Source organism: Paroedura picta, chromosome 14, assembly GCF_049243985.1.
Source record: "Paroedura picta isolate Pp20150507F chromosome 14, Ppicta_v3.0, whole genome shotgun sequence".
Taxonomy (NCBI): domain Eukaryota; kingdom Metazoa; phylum Chordata; class Lepidosauria; order Squamata; family Gekkonidae; genus Paroedura; species Paroedura picta.
Window position 1 is genome coordinate 19,765,979 of NC_135382.1, and position 23,069 is coordinate 19,789,047.

The 23,069-nt window shown below is 44.0% G+C and overlaps 1 protein-coding gene across 2 annotated transcripts in view; it reads left to right on the forward strand.

Annotated features, from left to right (window-relative positions):
- The window catches only part of HYDIN (HYDIN axonemal central pair apparatus protein), a 164,887-nt gene that overhangs the window by 45,418 nt on the left and 96,400 nt on the right, over positions 1 to 23,069 (forward strand). For both annotated transcript variants that reach the window (XM_077310084.1, XM_077310085.1), the window contains exons 15-23: positions 776 to 876; positions 5,152 to 5,287; positions 6,127 to 6,291; positions 10,175 to 10,327; positions 14,585 to 14,823; positions 16,259 to 16,517; positions 17,311 to 17,454; positions 18,895 to 19,038; positions 19,534 to 19,847. In XM_077310084.1, coding sequence (XP_077166199.1) covers positions 776 to 876; positions 5,152 to 5,287; positions 6,127 to 6,291; positions 10,175 to 10,327; positions 14,585 to 14,823; positions 16,259 to 16,517; positions 17,311 to 17,454; positions 18,895 to 19,038; positions 19,534 to 19,847 — 1,655 coding nt within the window. The remainder of the gene's footprint in view (positions 1 to 775; positions 877 to 5,151; positions 5,288 to 6,126; positions 6,292 to 10,174; positions 10,328 to 14,584; positions 14,824 to 16,258; positions 16,518 to 17,310; positions 17,455 to 18,894; positions 19,039 to 19,533; positions 19,848 to 23,069) is intronic.

Here is a 23,069-nt window from a genome sequence, read left to right on the forward strand (position 1 = left end):
GTTTAGGTTGGGAATATGGTGGAAAGAGCAATCCATGCTGTGGGATTGCTGCTGGCTTCTGAATTACCGGGTTAATTTGCTGAGCCACACAAGCAGTGGTTGTATTAAAGGCATCCTGAGATCTGGGTTTTTACTATATGAGGATTTATATGTTGGAATTAGCCAATGTGTCTTATGTGTGATTAGGACCTGGGCAAAGTGGCTTGAGAATTCATAAGATATGTCATCATTAGTATCCCTTAGTCACAGTTCTTTGTCATTGGTTTTGCTTTAGCATACCCTAGGTTGCTTTTTAAATATTTTATGTGCCTGCCTTTCCTGGGTTTCTCAACTGGGTTTCTCCACAACGGTTTTATGAAACTCTTGACAATCCTGGAAAGGTTTCCCGAATAGGTGGGAGTTAATTATTATTTTTATTTTTTTAATGTATAAATTAATTTTTAAAAAACTTATTGAGTGATATGAACATATATGGTCATGTTGACCAGCCCCCCCCCCATAGCCAATGATGGGCCTGGAGGGGGTGGGAAGGGGAGGACCCCTGGGTGGGCATGCTTCCCAATCACATTCTGCATGATCATGCCACTTCTGGGGTTTCTCAAAGCCTGAAGAACCTTTCAGGGTTTTCTCAATGGTAAAAAGATTGAGAAAGGCTGTCTTAGGATTAGGAAGAGGTCCATTGAAATTTGCTAAATGGTAAATGACTTGTGGACAGCTGCTGCACTGTGGTCGGGAACTTTGCTCCTGTAACCGAAATCCTTCTCTCCTGCGGCAGGTGACCTTATGTTCCAACACTGTAAAGAAATATGAAACGGCGCTGGTGGTAGACGTGAAGGGCATTGGCGAAGAAGTGCTGGCACTTCTAATTACAGCAAGGTATTGTCACTTTCACTGCTGCACTTACAGTAATGAACTGTGCACTGTGCCACAGGAGCTTATGATGACCCCACTGAGAATGCCAGTGGGGTAGGAAATTAGTCCTGTGATGGTTTCCTCGGCTCCCTTGCTCTTCAAGAGAAAGTAGCCAACTGTTATGAAGTCTGTGGTTGGGTGGAAACTGTTCAGCAGTTGCTCCAGCTTTCTCCCTTTCATTAACCTTTTCATCACTGTTTTTGAACACTCATGAAGCTGCCTTATACTGAATCAGATCTTTTGGTCCATTAAGATCAGTAGTCCTGTCTAGTCACGTTGACAATGACTCTCCAGAGTCTCAGGAAGAGGCATCAACTGGAGATTGAACCTGGGACCTCCTGCATGCTAAGCAGAGGCTCTACCACTGAGCCATGGCCATTCTCCATGGAGCCTCCCTTTTTCACCAGGCTGCTTAATAGCAGGCTTCCCCACCAGCTGAGTGTGGCTGGAATCTGGCTACCTCCTCCCATTTTGTTTCCTGGTGAGCTCTGCTCTGTTTAGTGCCTTAACTGCCTGCCAGGAAAACTGGTGCTGATCTAGTCCCTTTTTCTAGACATGACCAGAAAAAGAAGGAAGGATGGGAGGGTGAGAGAACATTGACTTTCTTGGCTTGGTCTTCTGGGAAAGCCACGTTTGCCTCAGACAATGGTACCTTCCCCCTTGCAAACCTGCTTATTGGCACGTGAGTGCTAATGCTTCTCCATCCCTGGCTCTGTTTGTACACCTCTCACAAATCATTTGAACATTTTCATAGACAGTCACCTTGCTGAGTTCTTTGCATCATCCCGTGTGAGCATCTGTCTCAGTCTGCTGCCCAGGAAGTCTGCTAATAGCTTCAGGGGCAAAGATCATCTGTCAGTGGACCTGTCTTACCTCAGTGCTCAGGATGGGCCAAGCATGTGCCCAAAGAGCAGCATGAAGCTGGCTATCAGAATGACAGTCCTCTGACAAAAATGTTTAGGGCATCAGTGGGTTTTCTATCGGCCTCAATGATATTCCTGGCCATGGCCCACGAAAGCTGAAATCTTTAAGATGCTAAAAGACTTCTCCTTGTTTCATCCCATTTCAATTATTCCTTAACATTGAATGGATTGTACTGTGTGTCTGGGGGATATTTCTGACAGGATCATCACAGAACCAGTTCTGGGTTCTGGATCCTAAGAAGAAGAAGAGTTCGTTTTTATATGCCACTTTTCTCTACCAGGAGTCTTAAGGCGGCTTACAGTCGCCTTCCCTTTTATCTTCCCACAACAGACACCCTGTGAGGTGGGTGAGGCTAAGAGAGCACTGATATTTCTGAAGAAGAAGAAGAGTTGGTTCTTATATGCCGCTATTCTCTACCAGAAGGAGTAGAGTATTCAAGAATGGGGAGGGGGGAAACAGAAAATGGGAAGAAAAAACTATGGGTTTGTCAGTCTGTAGCATTATTATACAAAATTCAGAAGTGCGTAAGAAACATACATTCATGACAACTGTAACTGATGATAAGCAAGGTCACCTATGAATGTCAAGCTGTTTAACACCTGGAATGGCTAAGAAGGGTGTATGCTCTGTTTAATTTCTAGTTGATTCAGTCAAACCTACTAATCAGTTGTAATCCTGCTGATTGTATCTGTCTCCCTCTGGCCAAAGGCTCATTTCATGTAGCTGACCAAGTAAGCTGTAGACCACAAAAGCAGATGTGTCAATAATTCTATTAGTGTTTAGGCTCCCATTTTGCTTTCTGCTGTAATGGATTATGATGGCTACCCACACTTGAATTGGAAACAGGATAAGACATCTGGAGACCGAAAAGGTGATGCCTTGCTGTGCTGCGGAATGAATGAAGTCTGTGGCTGCAGCATGAAGCAGACCCATCAGCTGGATACATCTGGTTGATGGGTTGTGCAGATCTATGAGCAGCTGTGTTCTGAAGGGTTCAAGAGAGAGACGGATGCAACTCTGAGCCTGTGGGCCATGGGGGGCAGTCTATCAGGGACCCTTTTGGTGCAAAGGGCCTCTCACCCTGCCATCCTTCAGGGGCAGCAAACAGAGCATGTGCCACTGAAGCTGAGAATGTATTTGTTTTCAAGACTCTGTGCGTACTCTCTAGCATTAGTATTATTGGACAGCTGAGCTGGATTACAGAGGCAGTTTTGCGAAGTGTTGTGAGGGATTCATATTTACAATCTCCTGCGGGATTATTTTCTTTCTTTTTATATTAAAGCATCTGTGTGCTGGCGATTAGGACTGGAGCCATGGTGTTGGGGGGAAGGGATGCCGAGGAGGACAAGAAGATGGGTCCTTGCCCTGAGGCACTTACAGTCTAAAAATTGGCATCATGGAGGCAAAAGAGAGGGAAGTGGAGTCAGGGAAAAGGGGGGAGATTTGTTCCAGTGACATATCCTTGGGTATGGGGGAGGAGTACTAAAGGATGTTTCTAAATCACTGTGTATTTTGCAGCACATGTGCTTGCTATAGTCAAACAAGGTAAGTATGACAGTCACTCATTGGGTCTGCTCCGTTTGGCACCGAATGACTCAAAAGCCGGTTAATATCAGAGTCCAGTAGCACCTTTAAGACCAACAAAGATTTATTCAAGGCATGAGCTGAGGAAGAGTGCTTGCACTTGAAAGCTCACGCCTTGAATAAATCTTTGTTGGTCTTAAAGATGCTACTGGACTCTGATTTTATTGTGCTACTTCAGACCAACACGGCTACTCATTTGAATCAAAAGCTGGTTGTACAGGTTTGTACCGGGGATTTTTAAAAGAAGCAAAGCGGCACATGTGCAAAACTGTGTATATGCAAAGAGAACAGCAGCTATGAGTGTCTTTAAGAATCTACTTAAATACTGAACAGTAGGATGTTTTTAAGCCTGATGTTTATCGATGACTGGGTTATATGTTTTGTGACTTATTTAAGTGTCTGTTTAAAACATCACCCTTTTAATGTCTCAGCAAGAAGGGAGGTGGAATAGAACTCAGTTGGGTTGTGTGAGAATGTTTAAAAAAAAAAAACTGATCATGCTGTTTGGAAAACTGGGGAGGCAAACTACCAAACAGAAGTGAACAGGTTAACAGACGATCAGTTCTTCAAACTTTTGGGTCCGTGTTCATGGCTGTTAAACAGGACATGAGCCAAACAGGACATGAGGTGTTCAAGCTTCCCTGGATAAGACAGTAATTCTCAGCATAGTGTCCAAAGTCTCCATGCTGCCCACTTGTATATTTCCTTAAGCCCTCTTCCTTCTTCCTCAAAGCAAAGAACCAATTGTTGCTTTCCTCCAAAGGGTATTATTTATTTATCGCATGGCAGAGTTACATACAGAACCATATAATATACAATATGCAGCCAAGTAGATATGATGATCATGCAGACAGACTGGTCAATCCCCTTAAATTAGGCAGATTCGGATGCCGTCTCCTCTACCCTTTATCAAATAGTACTGAGGATTGTTTACATATGTATAGTGTAGCCAGGAGGTCCTATGATTGTTTGGCAGTCAAAAGTTCCAACTCTTTAGCATTATCCAGAGTTCCCCATGAGGAGGAAAGCTATAATTGCACGTCTTCAAAGAAGAACAGAGAGCACTCTGTGCCAGAGCTCAATTAGTGAGAAGTCTGAAGTGTTACATTCCTTTCACAGAACATTCCCAGATTTAGGTGTGTTACCTTACAGATGAAAGCAAGATCCAGTTAAAACAGCAAACAATGAGTTGGTTTGGACAACTCTCGTGGGGATAGTAAATTGGGAAAACAAAATCTAGTGATCATCTGTGTTTTGTAGAGTAATGTAACAAACCAGTGTGTGTGTCTGCATTTATAGAAGCAATAAAGGCAAAACTGACAATCCTTTTGTGTAGATGCAGACTTTGAATGCTGTAGTTTTGCTCTCCTGCTTTTGACCGTACACACACCACACACCTGTCTGCTCAATGTAACACTTCATGCAGCTGTGGAAACATTCTGCCACAGTAAATGTGCTAGTCTTTAAGCTGCTACAATACATCCCTGGCTTGCAAGAAAACTGTAAGCTGCTAACAAGGTTTAAGGGTGAGAAATCTCCCCGTATCTTGTTGATGGTGATGGAAGATCTGCTGATTGAGAGCTGTAACAGCCTCATTTTGTGTCCACTTTCAGGGGATGTTTAAAGTCTGAGTTGCTCATGTGGGTGTTGAGGCTCTACCTGACACTGCTAGCTGTGTGATTCTCTGCCCTCAAAGGTCTCTTTATTTATGTGCTTCATTTAATTGACTAGATGCATCACACCTGCCCTGCGCGTGGCCAATCCCACTGTGAATTTTGGACGTTGCTTCATGAAGTTCCCCTACCAGCAAATGGTGCATCTCATTAATGAGAGTGACCTGCCAGGATGTTATGGCCTCCTCCCCCAGGTTTGTGCTGGTGTTAACTGTACTACCACCTTACAGTTGTGCTTGTTGGCTGCAGGTGTGGTGTTCCGGATCCAAACTGATCTTAGGGTACCAGGCTGTGCCCCCCAGCACAGCTATTCTCAACCTCTTTTTTGGCCACAGGCTTTTGGGAGCTCTTCTCAGGCTCCAGGGCTCCCTGCAGTAGGCTGGTTGCTTGTACAGTGAGCTTGGCTAAAAAAAAGGCCTAAGCTAAGAGTGAACTAATTATACTCAATGTTTGCATTTGCTCTTTTTCTTAAATGTATTTTTCAAGCACACACAAAGGAAAGGATGACTTCCCCCCCCCTTGACGAAGGTCATGCTTTCTAGCAATTAATGATGTCATATGTGACAAATATGGCATTTTATTGCGTCAGTTACCAGGACAAGAGAGGAAAAATGACAAGGCATGTAATACAATTTTCCTGCTTCCAGATGCTTGCATTCCCTACTGTTGACTGTCTTTTGAGTTCTTATGAAATCTTACAAAGCAGCGGTCCTCCAGATGTCCATGGACTACAATTCCCATGAGCCCCTGCCAGCAAATTGTAGGCCATGGACATATGGAGGACCACAGGTTGACTTACCCCTGTTGCCAAGGATTCTGAAAAAGAGTTAAATAAAGAGAGTGATCTTGTGGCATTAAAAGCGGATCTTCTTCAGAAGAGACTCTCAGAAGCCTTCAGAGCTGTGTAGCATTCTTCATTGGAGCTTTGCAAATGAAAAGCACCAGAGTTGAGCCCGATGGCTCCTAGGACTTTGGTGTGCTCTGTACCTGCGTAGTTGTGAAGGCTGAGTATGATGCTTTACTCTCTCTCTAGGAATACGAGAAGGCCTCTCCTATCCTGCATTCCAGTCCAGCACCTTGTGGCATCATTCTGCCGCGTGCCACAGTTGAAATCCCAGTGGCTCTGGAAGTCCAGGAGCGGGGGCATCAGGAAGCTGTAGCCCATATTGCTATTTTTGGGAGTGAAGACCCACCTTTGGTGAGTGAAGTTTTTTAACCTGAACTGAGGATCAGGAGGCCTCACCTTGCCTTAGGCAAAGCTCAATGAAAGTGTCTTTATGCAGAAGTTTGTTGCCAGGGATGTTTCCCTGGTGAGAATGAGTTGAATGATTTCTTTACATCAGCAGGCAGTTCCTGTAAAAGGGGAAAGACATGAATTTGCCCTGATTCACCATCTTAATATTTAACATACAGGAACAATTGGAAATAGCAGTTGGATTGGCAAGCTTCCAAAACAATCTTGAAATGAACATCAACAGTTCTAGTTTCTGAAAGCATCACATTTACAAAATGTTCCTGGGGCTGGCATCAGCATCTCGTGGATGTGGGGCAGATTCTGGCAGGACCCACTGCTGTCAATCCCACCACTCACTCATTTGCTAGTGCTCCACCACACTGCTGTGCCTCTGGGAACAGGGCTGTACGCAGCGGTGAGCATGGGTAGTGGGTGAATTCACAAACAGACAGGATATGGAGCACAGGCAGGTGGGAAGCATCTGGAGTGGGGATGGTGAGCATGTGTGGGTTAGAAGAGAAGGGGGGATCCTGGGAGTTCTCTGCCTGGGGCTCCGGGAAACCTGGAATAAATCCACATCTTTTAAATGTAAGCACGATCATCTCAAGACATTACATCTTAGACCTTAAAAGCTGTTCCACTGAATGCTTAGTGAAAATTTGCATCTGGAAATTAGCAATGAGGGCCATCTTCCACCTCCTTCCCTCTTTTCTTTTATGAACATGACATTGAGAAATGAGACCATTTCACTTTATTCAAAGGAACAGGGAGGCAGGATCAGTGGCTGATGCTTTCCCTCACCAAGATCAGTGCAAAAGCGCTAAGAGATAACTAAAAGTCTTGCTGTACTGTCACTAATAAGGCAGATTCACACATTACAAACTCCAGGGGGCCCCCATGTGGGCTTTGTTTAGATGTGTCCTGGGAATTCTTGATTTGGAACTTAATGCTCAGATGCATGTAGGCACAGTCTGTATTGGGACTGCATCACACAAGGCTAAGGGGTTTCAGCCTTCCACTCTGCACTGTTTTCCTGAGCTATTTGCCATTCTGGGAAACTTGCATGTACTGAAGGCATCACACAATGGAGCTGTTTCATGATTGGCAAATAGAATATGTTTGGGGGGTGTCCTAGCATGCTGTGATACTAATACAAATAGGGTCTGTACATACCTGGGAGCCAACTTCCCAGCATAGAACTCTGGGCATACGTCCGACCTGAAGTCCTCTTGGGGGCCGTATGGTAATTTATGGAACAGCCCTATAGGAACCAGAAATCCATGCCTTTGGAAGGGAAGCTGCAGCAGCAGCCTTTACACAATTAATGCACACTAGGGGAGACTGAAGAGTAATGATTCTTTAGGCCAAGGAGAATTGACTCCATTCTGCAGCCAGCTGGGCTTACCACATCCAAGGTTTGCACCATTCCCTGGGGAGATGTTTCTGGAAAAGCAGCTTTCCCCACTGCCGGTCATCCAAGACAGGCACACAGGGGGGGGGGGGGAATTGTTGATGCAGAACATCATTTACCACTACTGTGGAAATAAATCACCTAACGCACAAGGGACAAAAGTAGGAAGAAAAATCATGGCTTTCTGACAAGCAGCCATTTAAGTCGTGCTAGGTGATGAGCATCCTCTGCTTTAATGTCCATTCTTACATTTCTTGGTGTCATTGTGGAACCTCTTCCGCCCTCGGGAGCAATTTGTATCCATGCGTATCATTTGTGGGACTGCCCTTTGAGCTAATGGGCTGCTGTAGCCCATCTATATGAGTCAGAGATCACATTTGGCTGGAGCAAGCTGAAGCTTTGTTTCCTGCTCTGCCAGCCCACCCCCTATGTCACCTCCCTAGTCTGGCCTGTGGATCCAGTCATTTCAGAGCTGGTTTGTGCTAATTTAACATATTGCAAGACAAACTGCTTTGCACCGAGATTTGTCAAGGGTTCAAACCGGGACACAGAGCAGGGGTAGCCTCTGGAAGGACTGATGGAGTGCCTTGCCCCAGCAAGTCAGCCCCGAGGCAATTTACAAAACATGCTACAGCATGTACATTAAAAATAAAACATCACTCCCATCACAGTCAATTTGGGTTGTAGCGGACAACTCAATGAAAATGTCGACCCAGCATACAGCAGCAGTGAAAAAGGCAAATTCTGGACTACGATTGTCTGGAAAGGAAATAAGATGGCCAGTATTATAATGCTCAGGTATACCTCTGTTTTGTGAGCACGGGTGGAATACAGTGTTGTCAGGCTTTGCTGGGGTGGATCTGAGTCCAGAGCTGTTTCACCCTCCAGGTTTGCTTATTGTTAGGCAAATATCCTAGGAGAGAGCCTCAGAATAGAACAGGAGGGGGGCATCTTTTCACCCATTTTCTCTCCCTGCCAGGGAATAGGACTGGCTTTTCTTTCCTGGCTCCTCTGGGGCATGTCTTTTAAATGCTTCCGCAAGAGGGAGCCAACCATGGGCTCAAGCAGTCCTCTTCCCAACTGAGTCCTGGGAGGTCGCAGGCCCCTGGGCCAAGCGATACTTGGATTGGTGAGCTCACTTTCCCTTCCTTCTGAACTACTTTAAAGAGCTGGCTGCTCTGTCCAGACTCCCCTAAAAAGGTCAGTGCTGCCTGCTGTCCCTGTCCCAGAGCTCCTTTGCTTCTCAATACCAGGGTTATCTCTGGTAGAAACTTCAGTTGGTTGGTTGCTGCTCCTGAGCACATCACTGAGATCTGGGTGGGCTCCTTTTCACTGGCTGATTCCCAAGTAGACTTGGTCAAAGCCATGCCCTGCCTTGTTAATGCAGCATGCCTTTGGTGGGGCTTGTAAGTCTCCTGGGTGGGAAGGTGAAGAGGTACTGATCAAGACAAATGTACAGTATAGGTGGTTATACTTTTGAAAAGATATTGCAGAGTTGCAAAAGTACAGAAGAGGGCAACCAAGATCATGAAAGAGATGGAAAACTTCCCCTCCCCCCACCCTCCCAAGTCTACAAAGATGAAAGAAGTCAGGTATTGTTCCATATTCCATGGTTTTCAGAGCTCCCCCCCTCCCCCGGACAAATTCAAAGTTCTGGTTTGAACCTCTGAAGCCTTCAGTGGCCTGGAGATCTCAAAGACCATTTCTACTCACTTGAACTTTCCCAAGTGCTCAGATCAAGATTCTCACTCTCTATTCCCAAACATTTGAGGTACGGCTGGTGGCTGCATGCAACAAGGCCCCTATAGCCATCCTATTTAATGGACTGATGTCCCACAAGAGGCCTGCTGGGCCATATCCTGCTTTCCAGAGATTAATGAACATCAGGCATGTTCTGGATGCCTCTGGGAGTCACAGAAAATGAGCTGTTGTTGGTCTGTTGTTTCCTGTTTTCGAATGTTTGTTTCAAATAGCTGTAAATTATTATTGGCCTCCTTGGGAGGTATTTGGGATTGACTTTAATAAATGTTGTGGAAGTCTTTCAGTGGTATTTGTCATGAACCAAGGCCTCAGGATGTGAAAGGAGGAAATGCATAAGCAGAGCCTACTCAAGTGTGCCCTGTCCTCTCCCCACAATAGACACTCTGTGAGGTAGGTGGGGCCGAGAGAGCTCTGACAGGACTGCTTGATGAGAACAGCTCTAATAGGACTGGGACTGGCCCGAGGTCACCCAGCTGGCTGCATGTGGAGGAGGAGGAGTGGGGAATCAAAGCTTGCCCATGGGAAGATCCTTTGGAATATCCCAGTTCCCTTCATAAGTCCTTCTCTACTTCCCTGTTTTGCTCACTGACTCAAAAGAGGTACACTTGCTTGCTGTGAAGGACAGCGAGGCGCTGATCCTTCCATCTTTGTTGTTTCCTATTTCCCCTGGAACAGGCAATTGAGCTGGTGACGTTTGGAGAAGGCCCTGTTGTTTACATGCATCCCACTGTGCTAGATTTTGGCAGTATCCAGGTCTTAAAGGATGCATCCAGGATGCTCTACCTTTCCAATCAGTCTGTTATTCCTGCTCCATTTGAGGCACAGATGGTGAGTATGAAATGTTGTCATAACAACAACACAAAAAGTGGGTGGGGCAACTCATACACCTATGGAGGCTTCTCATAAAGCTATCCCAGGATGGGAAACATCTGCATGTGAGTGACCAAGCAAGTTATTTCTGTTGTGCTTTGGACCTTCATTGAGGTGGTATTCCATTTTTCCTTTACTTCTAGCTATTTATGTGGCCAGGTCCTCTGTAATGTAGTGATGGTTGGTATGAAAATGTGCTGGCGTGAATTACAACTCTCAATAGGTGGGAGAGGTGATTCCTAAAAACCTTCTTGAGAAACTTTAATTGTTCTCGTTCTCTGTCAGCTAAATAAAAGTCCTCTCATATCGGGACTGCAAAACACTTCACAATTGACCCATATGCCTGGAATGAAGACCAGACTATATGAGTTGGAGAATACCCAGTTCAAATCTCAGCCTCATCCGTGACAAGGTGACCACAGGCAAGCCACTTCCTCTGTCTTGGTCTCCCATCTATAACATGACAGATAATAACCACCTGTCCTCAGACACTGTAATGAATACTGAACTAATGTTCATGTCTGTGACACAGCCCTGTCTTAGCCAAGGGCATTCTAGGAGACATTATTGTATGATTCCATCTTCTTCCTCTGAGACCCTTGCACAGTTGTCTAAGACTTGTCACTGGCGGTGGGGGCGGGGGCGCTGCTCACTGTTAATCCTGTGTGGGTACTTAACAATTATAACAATAGAGGCGGATGTTGGAATGAAAAGGCATCTCCAGCTGTGTTCTTAACAGCTGCATTGTGCCTCCCTTCCCAAGTACACTGCTGAGCAATTTCAGAAATGATCACCACCCCTGTTTAATTACTGTCAACATTCAACCAAAAGAACACTTGTGCCGCCAGTGAAGCGGTCAGAAGAGAGCAGCCCATTTTTGAGTGGTTGGATATTTTTACATTGGTGGTCATTCTGGAGAGCTGATTATCTGATAATACCAGTGAGAGTTATACAGTTTAATGTGTGAACACATCTTCTGGAAACTTAAGCCTCTGCTGGAGGAGATGGAATAATGTGGCATTTATGTGAGAAAATGACCAGTGACTGTTGTCTTGACCATGCCAGAGATAATTTGTTGAGATGTGACTTCAAATACTATCTGAAGCATGAACTAAGAACCAGTGTGGTGATGATCAGGGCTGACCTGAACTTAAACTGTGCTCCACCAGTGGACCACTGGCCAACCTTTGTTGACTGCCTAGTGCTTGATGGTTGCTTGGAATCTTGCAAGGATTGTTGGAACAAGTGAACTTTGATGCAAGCGCATAACTTAAGAAGGGTACATACTCAGGTTCACTGCATATGGAATACTGGACTCAGCCTGTGTAAACTTGCTTAAAATCTTTGCTAAGCTTCAGTTCTGGAAGAAAATAAGCATAAGATGCAGATGTTGTCAACTTTTGTCATTATTAACAGTGTACTAGGCAAGAAATCCTGATCATTCTTAGCTGCTAGGGCAATTTACAGGGTAAAATGGCTGAGCTGCTGGCACCCTCTTGAGACACTGTAAAACATAATAGCAGGTGAGAAGGGAAAGTAGAACTCCATGGTCATCTGAGTTTGCTGATATCACTTGGGCTTGCAGGGGTAGGGAGGGGCAGGAATGGTTTATCCAAGTAGCATGTGTATCACATATATCAGCTTTCACAGTTCCAAGGATCCCACTGTGCTGTACGGATAAGGTGCCTGCTTACTGTGATTGTGTTGGGGTATATGTACTTATGCAAACTGTGGACCAGAAGAATGGGAAAAAGGTGATCTGTTGGTAACTGAGCATGTGTGCAGCCTGCAAGCCACATAAGTGTAAAGGTCCCCTTAGATATTGGGGCATTGCACTTGCGCATCCCACCAAGGTTTGAGAAACAGAGGATGAATGTGAGCACTACGACCATGCTTTCTTTCATCACAATTCTCAAAACAAAAGGATATCAGTAGAAATATTGAGTGATTATTTTATAGTTAAATATATAGTGAGCCATTGATAAACATTATGCTAGTGCTATTGTGTTTTGTATGTTATCATTATATTGTACACTTAATTTTAAGATTTTAAGTAACAAATCTTTAAACTGGCTCTAGTATTAGGGGCCCCACAAATCCATAAACTGGGACTGGGGAGGGGAGGAGGTTATGTGTATTCTTCTTGGCCAAGAATGTGGTTTGCATTAGCATTGCTAACAGGTCAGGAGGCGAATTGTCATGCAACATTTAATATTATTGCCACTACTGTGAAGGGATGTACAGATGCCCCTTTTAATGTCTTGTTGTTTTTATATGTTGTTATAATGAGCCTTTTTGTCTCACCTGTTTTTGTTGCTGTTGCTTCCAAATTAGTTTGTTTCTCTCATGCCATTTGTATATTACGTGCTGTTTTATTTTCAACTGACATAAAAATAATGTTCAAGAATCACATCAAAAACATTGTACAAAAACCCTCGGGGCATGGAAACAATGATGCAAAAATAAATATTCAGGGGTTCAATTGACACAAGAGAGCAGCTTGATCAAAGCAGGGCTTTCTGCATGAGGCCAATGGGAATGAGGAGTCTGAAATGTGTCCAGCCTCTATAGCCAGTTATGAATGTGATTAATGAGATGATGGGAAGACTTCATCTCCTTTTTATTCCTAATGGCCTCTGTGCAGGCACACCTACAAGATCTCTTATCCGCATAGACCAACCATCAGAACATTCCAGAAATAAGGTAAAGTTGACATGACCATCTCAGGTTGGGGGATGCCAAATGCACATGTCTCAGATGCCTGAAACAGTGTCTTCCCATCCAATTTTTCTACAATGGATGCAGCTGTATAATCATGAAGAACTTTCTTTCACCTAGAATTTGTGACCAGGGCCTTCTGTCTTGCTTTGATTCATGCTTTTCTTCTTATTTCCAGTTCCCTCATTTTTTTTCCTAAGGAGTATCTTTTTCTTTCCCATTGATGGCACAGTGAATCACATTTTTAAAATGCCTTCAGCATGGAGGTACACCTCCCAGGTGGCTCAATTCTTGTCTTATTTACATAAGAAATGAGCACAGGGTGGAATCTTGGTGACAAGGTCAGAAACTTACCAAGCAGCCTACCTTTACAGGTGGGTGAGGTCAACTCACTGGAAATGCATCTTTTTACCAGATACTATGTCCCAAACCCTGGACATCAGCTTCATCAAGACCATTCTGCTGGGTCTCTGCTTAGCTGATACTGTCTCTAAGTGTAAGAGTAAGTTGCTCTTTATAAGAACCATATAAGAACCAACTCTTCTTCTTCTTCTTCTTCTTCTTCTTCTTCTTCTTCTTCTTCTTCTTCACCAGGATACTGGTTTTGAACAATAATTGAGACAAGAGGCTAGTCTTGTTTTGACCAATGAAGTCAAAACATTGGACTTTATTTTCTTCTTGCCAGTCTTGGAAGAGAAAGAAAAACAGAAAGCATTGGGAGGTCCAAAAGGTGCCAGAGGCCACTGTGATGCTGTGGATTCATACTTGATCTCAAGGGACTTTGCAAATGTCTTGGTTCTTATATTAGTGGCCACTGTTAGCCGCCCTAGAGAATTCTGGACAAATGTCAGGGGATCTTTCTGATCCCCAGTACTGTCTTAATATGGGTCATCTCTAGAATGCAATTCAAGAGGGACAACTAGAAGATATATCCATAGAAGATAGGCTTCATCACACAGAGACCGTTACTTTTCTCAGGGTTGTTTACCTGAGGGCTGATTGTCACCTTATCCCTGGTGCCAAGAAACTGCAATAGATCCTTGGACTGATCGTTGGGTTGGTGCCACAACCCATAATATGGGAACAATGCCTGAGTTGATCATCGCCCTAATTTATCTCACTCTAACTATATCCTCTAACAGACTGCTTCTTCATTCAAGCATGGAGATTCTGAAATCTAGTGCTGACTGGCTTGGATCTGACTAATGTTCATATCACATGTGCAGCTGTAACCCCTTTTCTGGCTGGTATCCCTCCATCTTTCGCCTCAATGCCTGTTTGGGACTGTTTTGACAAAAAATGGGCCAGGACTTTAAAACGTAGCTTGTTAAGAGCCTTATAATTCTCATCGGTATAGTAAATGACTTATGTTTCTTCATATCTCATAGTATGCATGATGCTAGTACCGTAATAATAAAGACTTGACTTGACTTGATATGATTGTGCTCAGCCAAATGGGACACTGAGGGTAAGACAAATGTGTGTATTGTGTTTCAGGCCCGTAGTAATTCTCTGTGGAGGATTGAACCCAGCACAGGAATAGTTTCTCCAGAGGCTGAGATATCGATCACTCTGATAGCACACCTTGATGACACCGTGGAATTCCAGGACAAAGTCCTCCTGACAATAGAGAACAGCAATTCCTATACCATCCCAGTCCAGGCCACTGGCATTGGTACAACCATTGTCACAGACAAGCCCTTTGCTCCAGCCATTAATCTGGGACCCCACTTCAGGTAAGCCAGCATGATTGTTTCTACTGCGGATTGTGGAGTTGGCTGAAGTGTATGGAGTTGGCTGAAGTTAAATCCAGATAAAATGGAGGTCCTCTGGCTGGGTCAGCATGCTCCAAGTGAGACAGTGCAACTTCCAGCTCTTGATGGAGTCCAGCTAAACTCAAGCTACCATCAAGAGCCTGGGTGTGACCCTGGACTCTTCCTTATTGCTGGAGGACCAAATGCTGCCCACCGGGGTTTTTACCATCTTTTCCAGATGTGGCAGCCAGCACCTCACCTGTTGTCATCTGATCTAGTCACTGTGTTCCATGCAACAGTAACCTTCAGACTAGACTACTGCAACTCACTCTGTGCAGGGCTACCCTTGAAACTGTTTCGGAAGTTTCAACTTATTCAGGATGTGGCTGCCTGAGTCCTTACAGGGGCCTGGTGGACAGTATGCATTTGACCAGTGCTCTCCCAGCTGCCCTGGCTCCAGATTGAGGACTGAATCAGGTTCAGGGTTTTGGTTCTCACCTTTATGTTCCTCCAAGAAATGTAAGATTGAACACAGAGAATTTGCTCAAGATCCCCAGCCCCAGACATATCAAATTGATCTCATCCAGAACCAGGGCTTTTTTTGGTCCTGGCCTTGCCTGGTGGAATGTTCTTCCAACACATTAGATAATGTACTTTCAGTGTACTTTAGAAGTTGATTTTCCAGTTCCACACGGGAAATTCCAGCTGCAAAAGCACATTTAAAGTACATAGTCCAATGTGTTGCAAATGGGCCCACAGCCCTGTGGGACCTTCAACGGTTCCACAGAGCTGTTCCACTGGACTTAAAATCAGCTCTGCCAATTTTTGGCCTTCTTACCAAAAGCATCTAACAACTCCGGATTATCATCAAACCATTTGTACCAATGCATTTTACATTCCCCCTCCCTCTCCCGCCAGAAAGGTTTGATTCCTTGATATGGTTTATAGTTGCAAAAGTACGGTTCTAGGACATCTATTTCACATAGAGGTAGTGCAGATCACTTGGAAACTCTTAGCCCTTAACATTTATTCTTTCATTTTTAACTTTTATTTTCTTAATTTTAAGGTGCAATATCATATACTTACGACAGATTGTAGCATATTTTTGTAAACCAGCAAACAGACAAACCAGGCAGTATGATTTTAGGATCTATTGATAGTTTAAGTCCAATCATTTCATCAATACCTGTTTTCCAGAACTGTTAGATTACAGGACAGACCCACCCTATATATTCATAGCCTTTTGATGCTTCTCATATTTTTGTTTCTGGCTAGCCGATGAGGCTTGCAAAGTGAGATGAACAAAGGCAGCCGTGCACAAGACAGACCACAAAGGTTCTTACTTGATTTTCAGGAGAAGGGAATTGTCATGCCCCCCACTCACTTTCCCACTATATCTTTTTGCCCGGTTTCCTAGTTTGGACCCCTGCTGCTATCGTTTCAAGGTAACAAACCATGGGCGTCGCACCCATCAGCTTTACTGGATGACAGAAGGCTTCCCCCCATTTTGCCAGCGTAAGGCCATCCCTGCCATCAGTGCTAATGCAAAGAATAGGAGTGCCCATCCAAAGCTTGAGTCCCGAATTCCCGTATTTAAACTGCAACCATTGAGGATGGAGCTGGCCCCTGGAAGGACCATGGACATGATGCTGGAAGGCTCTTCTGACACTCCCACGGTAAAGAGATGTGCAGATGGTTATTTTTCCCTTTTAGATCTGTTTCAGTTGCAGGTCTATTGAGGGTTATCCTAAAAGAACCGGGGTCTTCATTCTTAAGACAAACCTGACCTGACAATACTTGGAAACCTATTGTGGCATGAATGTCAGGATTTTGTTTCGTTGACATCCAGAGGATGAGACGGTGTAAGTCATATTGAGCCCAGAAAATGGTTTAAAGGTGCTTGATCTAACAAAGGGAGCTTTGATTCTCAAAAACTTGTACCCTGAAAATCTAAGGTGTTATTGAACTGGAATCTAGCTGATCTGTTGTAGTCAGTGTGTGACAGTTTGATACCCTTGCCATAGTCAGAACTGGATGCCTGCCTAATTTTTCTGGGGATAAGAGTGGGATGCTTGGTTCCTTGTGGAGCTTGCTACTAGGAAAATAATCCAGTTCAGATATCACTTTTCTGTATGTATGTGTTCAGAGTCACTTCCAAAATCAGACCTTCAGGGTTAAATGTAACAAATGCATCACAGCTCAGCAATGGTGACTTTGTACTAGACTGCCCTTAAGAGAGATGCCATCTTTCAGCCGTGCATGCTGCATAAGATGGTTACCAAGCAACTCTCCTGAATTGGGGGAATGCTTTCTTCCAGTCCCACTGTCTTTGCATGTTGTCTATTGGTAGCCAAGAGTGCAGTTCTTGCTGAGATTACATTGCAGCCATGGTTCAAAAGCACCAGAATGCAGCCTGTTTAGCTTTGCTGGTTTTGGTTCTGATTATAAGTGTGCTCCTGGCATGCACAGGTGGTGAAGGAAAGGCTGATATGCCATGCCATCATAGGGAAGCAGTCTGGGAAGGAGCGTATCATGACGGTGGATGTCGTCTGCGAATTCATTGCACCCGTTCTGCAGATTTCCTCCAGTCAAATCACATTCCAAGTGGAGAAGGTTAGTACCTTGCCCTTTAGGCTGCTATTACAAAATTATAACGAAGGGTGTTAGCCAGAATGGGGCCACTGGGGGGGGGCACCACCTGGAGTTATTTTTAGCCCTGGTTCAGTATGCACTATCTTACCGTTGAGTATCTGTCGCCAATGTCTCAGGTCTTAGGAGCATTTTGGAGAGCACTTATGCTCATATCATATTCCCAATTTAACTTGCCTCCCCTTCCCAGCTACTATTTGCATTAAGGGGCAGATATACACTGTACCCAAATAGATACCTATTTGAACATCAAACAAACATACAATAGCAAGTCCTCTCCATTGATCTCCCCCCCCCCCCCTGCCATTACATCTAGTTTGACCCTTTGATTATATAAAACACTGGAGGGGATCAGTGGAGAAAAGGAAGACACCTCTTCCTCTCTCCCCTCCTCCTGTTTATTTTTAAATTTAAATTTAATTTTATTATATCTCTATACCGCCCTCCCTTGCGGCTCAGGGCGGTTTACAAGGAAAACGGAGAAATGAAGGTACAATACAATAAATTTGAGACACATTATAGAGGCATCCTGAACTTATAACATATATATATCTTATAGCATACATGTTCTAAATATAGCATACATGTTCTAAAAACTTTACAACTTTACATCTGCAATAACTGCGGTTCAATTCTTTGGGAGTGTTTCCAGATGTTACTCTGTGCACAGGTTGGTGGTAGAAAAGGCCTCTTGTTCTCTAGCTGGTGGTGTTTTCATTGGTCCTGACCAAAGGCTCAGTGGAAGAGCTCCGTTTTGCAAGCCCTGTGGAATTGGCAGGGACCTGATTTCTTCTGGGAGCTCATTCCACCAAGTCAAGGTCAGATGTGCTTCCCTTGGGCCAGGGATCACCAGTTTTTGTTATTTGTGGAGCGCAGCGCTCTCTGGGGGGCAGAGGCAGAGAGGTGTGCCCTCAAGTACTCAGGGCCCAAACCACGTATGGCCTTGAAAGTGATTACCAGAACCTTAAATGTGATCTGGTATTCAACTGGTAACCAGTGCTGCTGTTTGAGCTCAGGGCGATGTGAGCCCTCTCATGAGAACCCTGGCTGCACCAGTTGTTAGTACAGAGCTATCTGCCTTCTTACTTTAATCCTACACTTTCCCCCTTTGCCCCTAGCTTGTCACCATTAGATTGTATTGGTTTCTCTCTCAGTAGTGACTAACCAAGCAGAAATGAGTGAATAAGCAACTGTTAAATGCTAGGACATTTATTTTATATATTGAATGTCACTTGGCTTCACCTGAAAATCTCTATGATATTTTATACAAGACATTTTTAAACATACACCTTGCCTACAGTCATCACTATATGTCATATCTGAATGTGGCAGCATCTGATCCCTTGGTGTATTCTTTCTTCTTGTCCTTTTTTTACCACTCAAGTATGTTTGCTTTTTCTCCAGAGCCCTGGTGGTGCCTTGACTGCACAGTATGAACCTCTGAGCTTGAAGAATGTATCCTCTTTGCCACTCAATGTCCTTCTGTCCTTACAAGACCCTTTCTTCCTCTGCGACAGTGAATGTCAACCTCTGTCTGCACCCTGTTCGGTAAGAGGACTTGCTTTTGGTCCAGAGCATTTTAGCATCTTACAACCCAAGGCGCTGGTTATGTCATACCCAACCCTAGGTAAAGGTAAAGGTAAAGGTATCCCCTGTGCAAGCACTGAGTCATGTCTGACCCTTGGGGTGACGCCCTCTAGCGTTTTCTTGGAAGACTCAATACGGGGTGGTTTGCCAGTATCTTCCCCAGTCATTACCATTTACCCCCCAGCAAGCTGGGTACTCATTTTACCGACCTCGGAAGGATGGAAGGCTGAGTCAACCTTGAGCCAGCTGCTGGGATTGAACTCCCAGCCTCATGGGCAGAGCTTTCAGACTGCATGTCTGCTGCCTTACCACTCTGCACCACAAGAGGCTCATAACCCAACCCTAGAGATCTTTAAATACCCTCGAATTGATGTCAGCACAGAAGCACTTCTTTAAGAAATGTGATTAGAGAAAATATAGATGAGAATTTTTTCATTGTATTGTTTCCCATTTCAGCCTATACCGATAGATATTGATGGAGAATATCATCTTTGCATTGGGTTTGACCCCACTTACAGAGATGACCTTTATAATCGAGTGGCAGAGGAAGTATTAACTATCCGTTACATTGAGCATCCTCACACAGACCACGTCAAACTCCGAGGAGAGGTACGCTTTCCAAACCTCTGCTTTCAGACTATGGATCTGAATTTTGGATGCATCTTGAACGACACGGAAGTTGTTCGCTACGTTGATATGACTAACTGCAGCCCTCTTGTTGTCAAATATCGCTGGTCCTTTCAGCCGGATGATCATGGGACCCAAATCAGGTAAGGACAATAACATGTCCTCTTTTGAGAGATTTCCCCATTTGTGTTAACAGCTGCCCTCTTTTGGACAAGGAGTCACTTTCAGCCACAGAAAGCTAATATGTTGGGATGGGCCAGCTTCTTCTTTCTTCTTTTTATCCTTTAGCTGGCAATTGGTGGAGCAGGTTATCCTCTCAGCCAATATGCCGCTGGATTTTTTGCCTTGTTTATAATATGTTTCCACTCTTGGCGATTGGTTCCAAAATCCAATAAATAATGGTAATCTTTCATGTTTCTACAAACATATTTCTAAATAAATGGTCATTCCCTTGATATCTATGAAAAATATATTTGTTTAGTCAACAACCCAACAAACAAACTTCAACTATTCAGAAACAGATGAGGAAGGGGGCATGATTTACCCCCCCCCCCCCAAGTACTACTTTTGCAGCTGATGGTGAACCCAATGTTAATTTATTTATCAGTTTGTTTGTTTGTTTGTCACATTTATAGACTGCCTGTATCAGACCTGCCGTCTTGGGTTGGTTTACAACATGTAAAAACAAATTTACAATAATAAGATCAGTATGCAGGACAAGATTCTTCCTGTGGCATAACAGAATCTACTAAGGATCCATAGGGATTTCATATCCCAAAAATCTGTGTACAAAAGCTCTTAATCTTAGTGGAATGCTAAACTTGACAGGTATAATGTGGTAAAAGTTTGATAGGCTTTGATCACACTTTTCTTTCAGTTCAAATCAAATTTCCTTTAAAAATAAAAGCACCACAGTTGCCACTCTGAAAAGCTTTGAGTCTTAGACTTCTGTGGGAGTGATGTGTTACCTGCTGTCTTTCATTATTTGCTATAGGATTATAGCCCCTCAAACCATATCTGCCTTAAATGTTCTAGAAGTGCTTCTGTGGCTTTTCCACTGAGAGAGCACAATTCTGGTCGAAATGTTTGGGATTATTTTGTGTTGATCAACATGCAGCTGTTTAAATTGGAATGAATCTAAACAATCTAACAATCTGGTTGCAGACCTGGTTATGGGATCTGACATGGCCTTGGTTGCTCTGGATGACATGCACTGGGAGATGGACAGAGAGTGCGGCTCTGTTGTCATTCTTCTGGACCTTATGACAATGTACTTTTTGGACACAAATATGATAGAAGTGGGACAGGGAACTAAGGCACACAACGTTGTCTTCTTTAACAATAGGGAAGTTCCCTAATATTCTTTCTCTTGTTCTCGCTGGTCATCCTGGTAGCATGCTGTATTTTAAATAATTCTCACATTGTCCCACCTAAGGTTCCTTATAATAGAAAAAGATTTTGGAACCAGCAAAGAGAAATAAAGTGCCCCATTTCTTCCTTAGATGTATAGTCTTAACTCAGAGGAACAGAATAATAAGAAATTGAACTTTATTAAATAGATGGAAGTTCTTAAATAAATGACGTTTCAGTAGATTATTCATTGTGAAGCAGACTGTTACAGAGAGAGTTGTACTTTTTTCCTCTGGGAAAGCTTCACAGTCTTGAAGCCATCTCCTCTGGTGAATACAGTTCCCCCTCAAGGCTAGAGAATGGTCTTCTCACTGACACACCTCCTTTTTAGCCCAAATTTCCTCAGTTCATAAATACCACACTTTTTTCAGAGCTCCCCTGAATCCAGCTGCCCAGCTTTCTTATTACCTGGGCTAGGAAGGCTTCTCCCCACTAGGTACCAGAGTTTGGATTTCTTTCCCCAGAACTCCTAAGTCAGCATTTTTTTTGTTCTCTTGAGCTGTATCTGTTGGCAACAGAGGATAGGACTTGCAGTAATGGGTTTAAACTACATGTTGGATGGTGCTGGCTAGATATCTGAGGGGAGGGGGAGGGAGAGAATTTCACTCTCATAGTAGTTCAGCAATGAAATTGGCTGCCTAAGGAGATAATGAGCTCCTCCTCACTGGCGGTCTTTAAGCAACGATTGGACAGATACTGATCATGGATGCTTTAGGCCAGGGGTAGTCAACCTGCAGTCCTCCAGATGCCCATGGACTACAATTCCCATGAGCCCCTGCCAGCAAACTCTGGCAAGGGCTCATGGGAATTGTAGTCCATGGACATCTGGAGGACCACAGGTTGACTATCCCTGCTTTAGGCTGATCCTGCAGTGAGCAGGGGGTTGGAATAGATGACCTATATGGCCCTTTCCAACTGTATGATTCTATAATCAGGTGGCAGTTATGGCCAGGGATGCCTTTCAGCAGCTTTGGTTGGTGAGCCAGCTGGGACCCTTCCTGGACAGGAAGCTGTGGTGCCTGCCCTGATAATATCCAGATGAGATTGCTGCATTGCACTCTGTGTGGTTGCCCTTCGAGACCATTCAAAAACTCCGGTACAGATTGCTGTGGTCAGAGTGTTGACTGGAGTGGGTGCTAGAGATTGTATCACTCAAATTTTGTTCCACCTACAGTGGCTTCCAAGCTCAATTCAAGGTGTAGGTATTGACCTTTAAAGCCCTCTATAGCCTGGGACCAATATACCTTAAGGACTACCTTCTCCAATATGAACCTACCTGCTCACTCTGGTTATCCTCAAAGACCCTGCTTTGCTTGCCCCCCCCCCACCCTTTGAGGCTATAAATAAAACTTCATTTCTTCACAAACACACGAACCTATGCCGCAAACTTCCCTGAAGCTGGCTTCATTGCAGATATTTAATTACAAGTACAAACGGATTTTCCACAGTGCCTCAGGAACCTAGCATATATAACCTCTGCATTGATGGACTGCCATTCTGAATCACATCAATAAATGATTTCCCTAGGAATTCAGGAGTCAACCCAGTGGAAAGGCCAGCTGGGAGAAGAAATGGCCTCTGAGGAAGACCCTAATAGCTTATTAAGGAACTTGGTTATTAAGGACATTGCAGAATGTTTCCTTTCCAATGCTGGACATCATCATCCCTGCCATGCAATTCATAGAAGTTAAGGAAGTCCTAAAATGTCTCTGGATCTTGTATTCTTAGCATCCACTAAGACCCTTTGGTGATACAAACATATTTTGATTTGAGTGCTGAACTTCCCCAGGACAGGAAGAAAGGAAGAAGATAAGATATATAGAAAATCTCAGTAACCCATGTTGGATAAGCTAATCTCATGGCATCCAAGGGCTTTTCTAATTCATTTTCATTTTTCATAGGGGATAGAAGAATAGAATCATAGAGTTTGATGAGGCCATACAGGCCATCTAGTT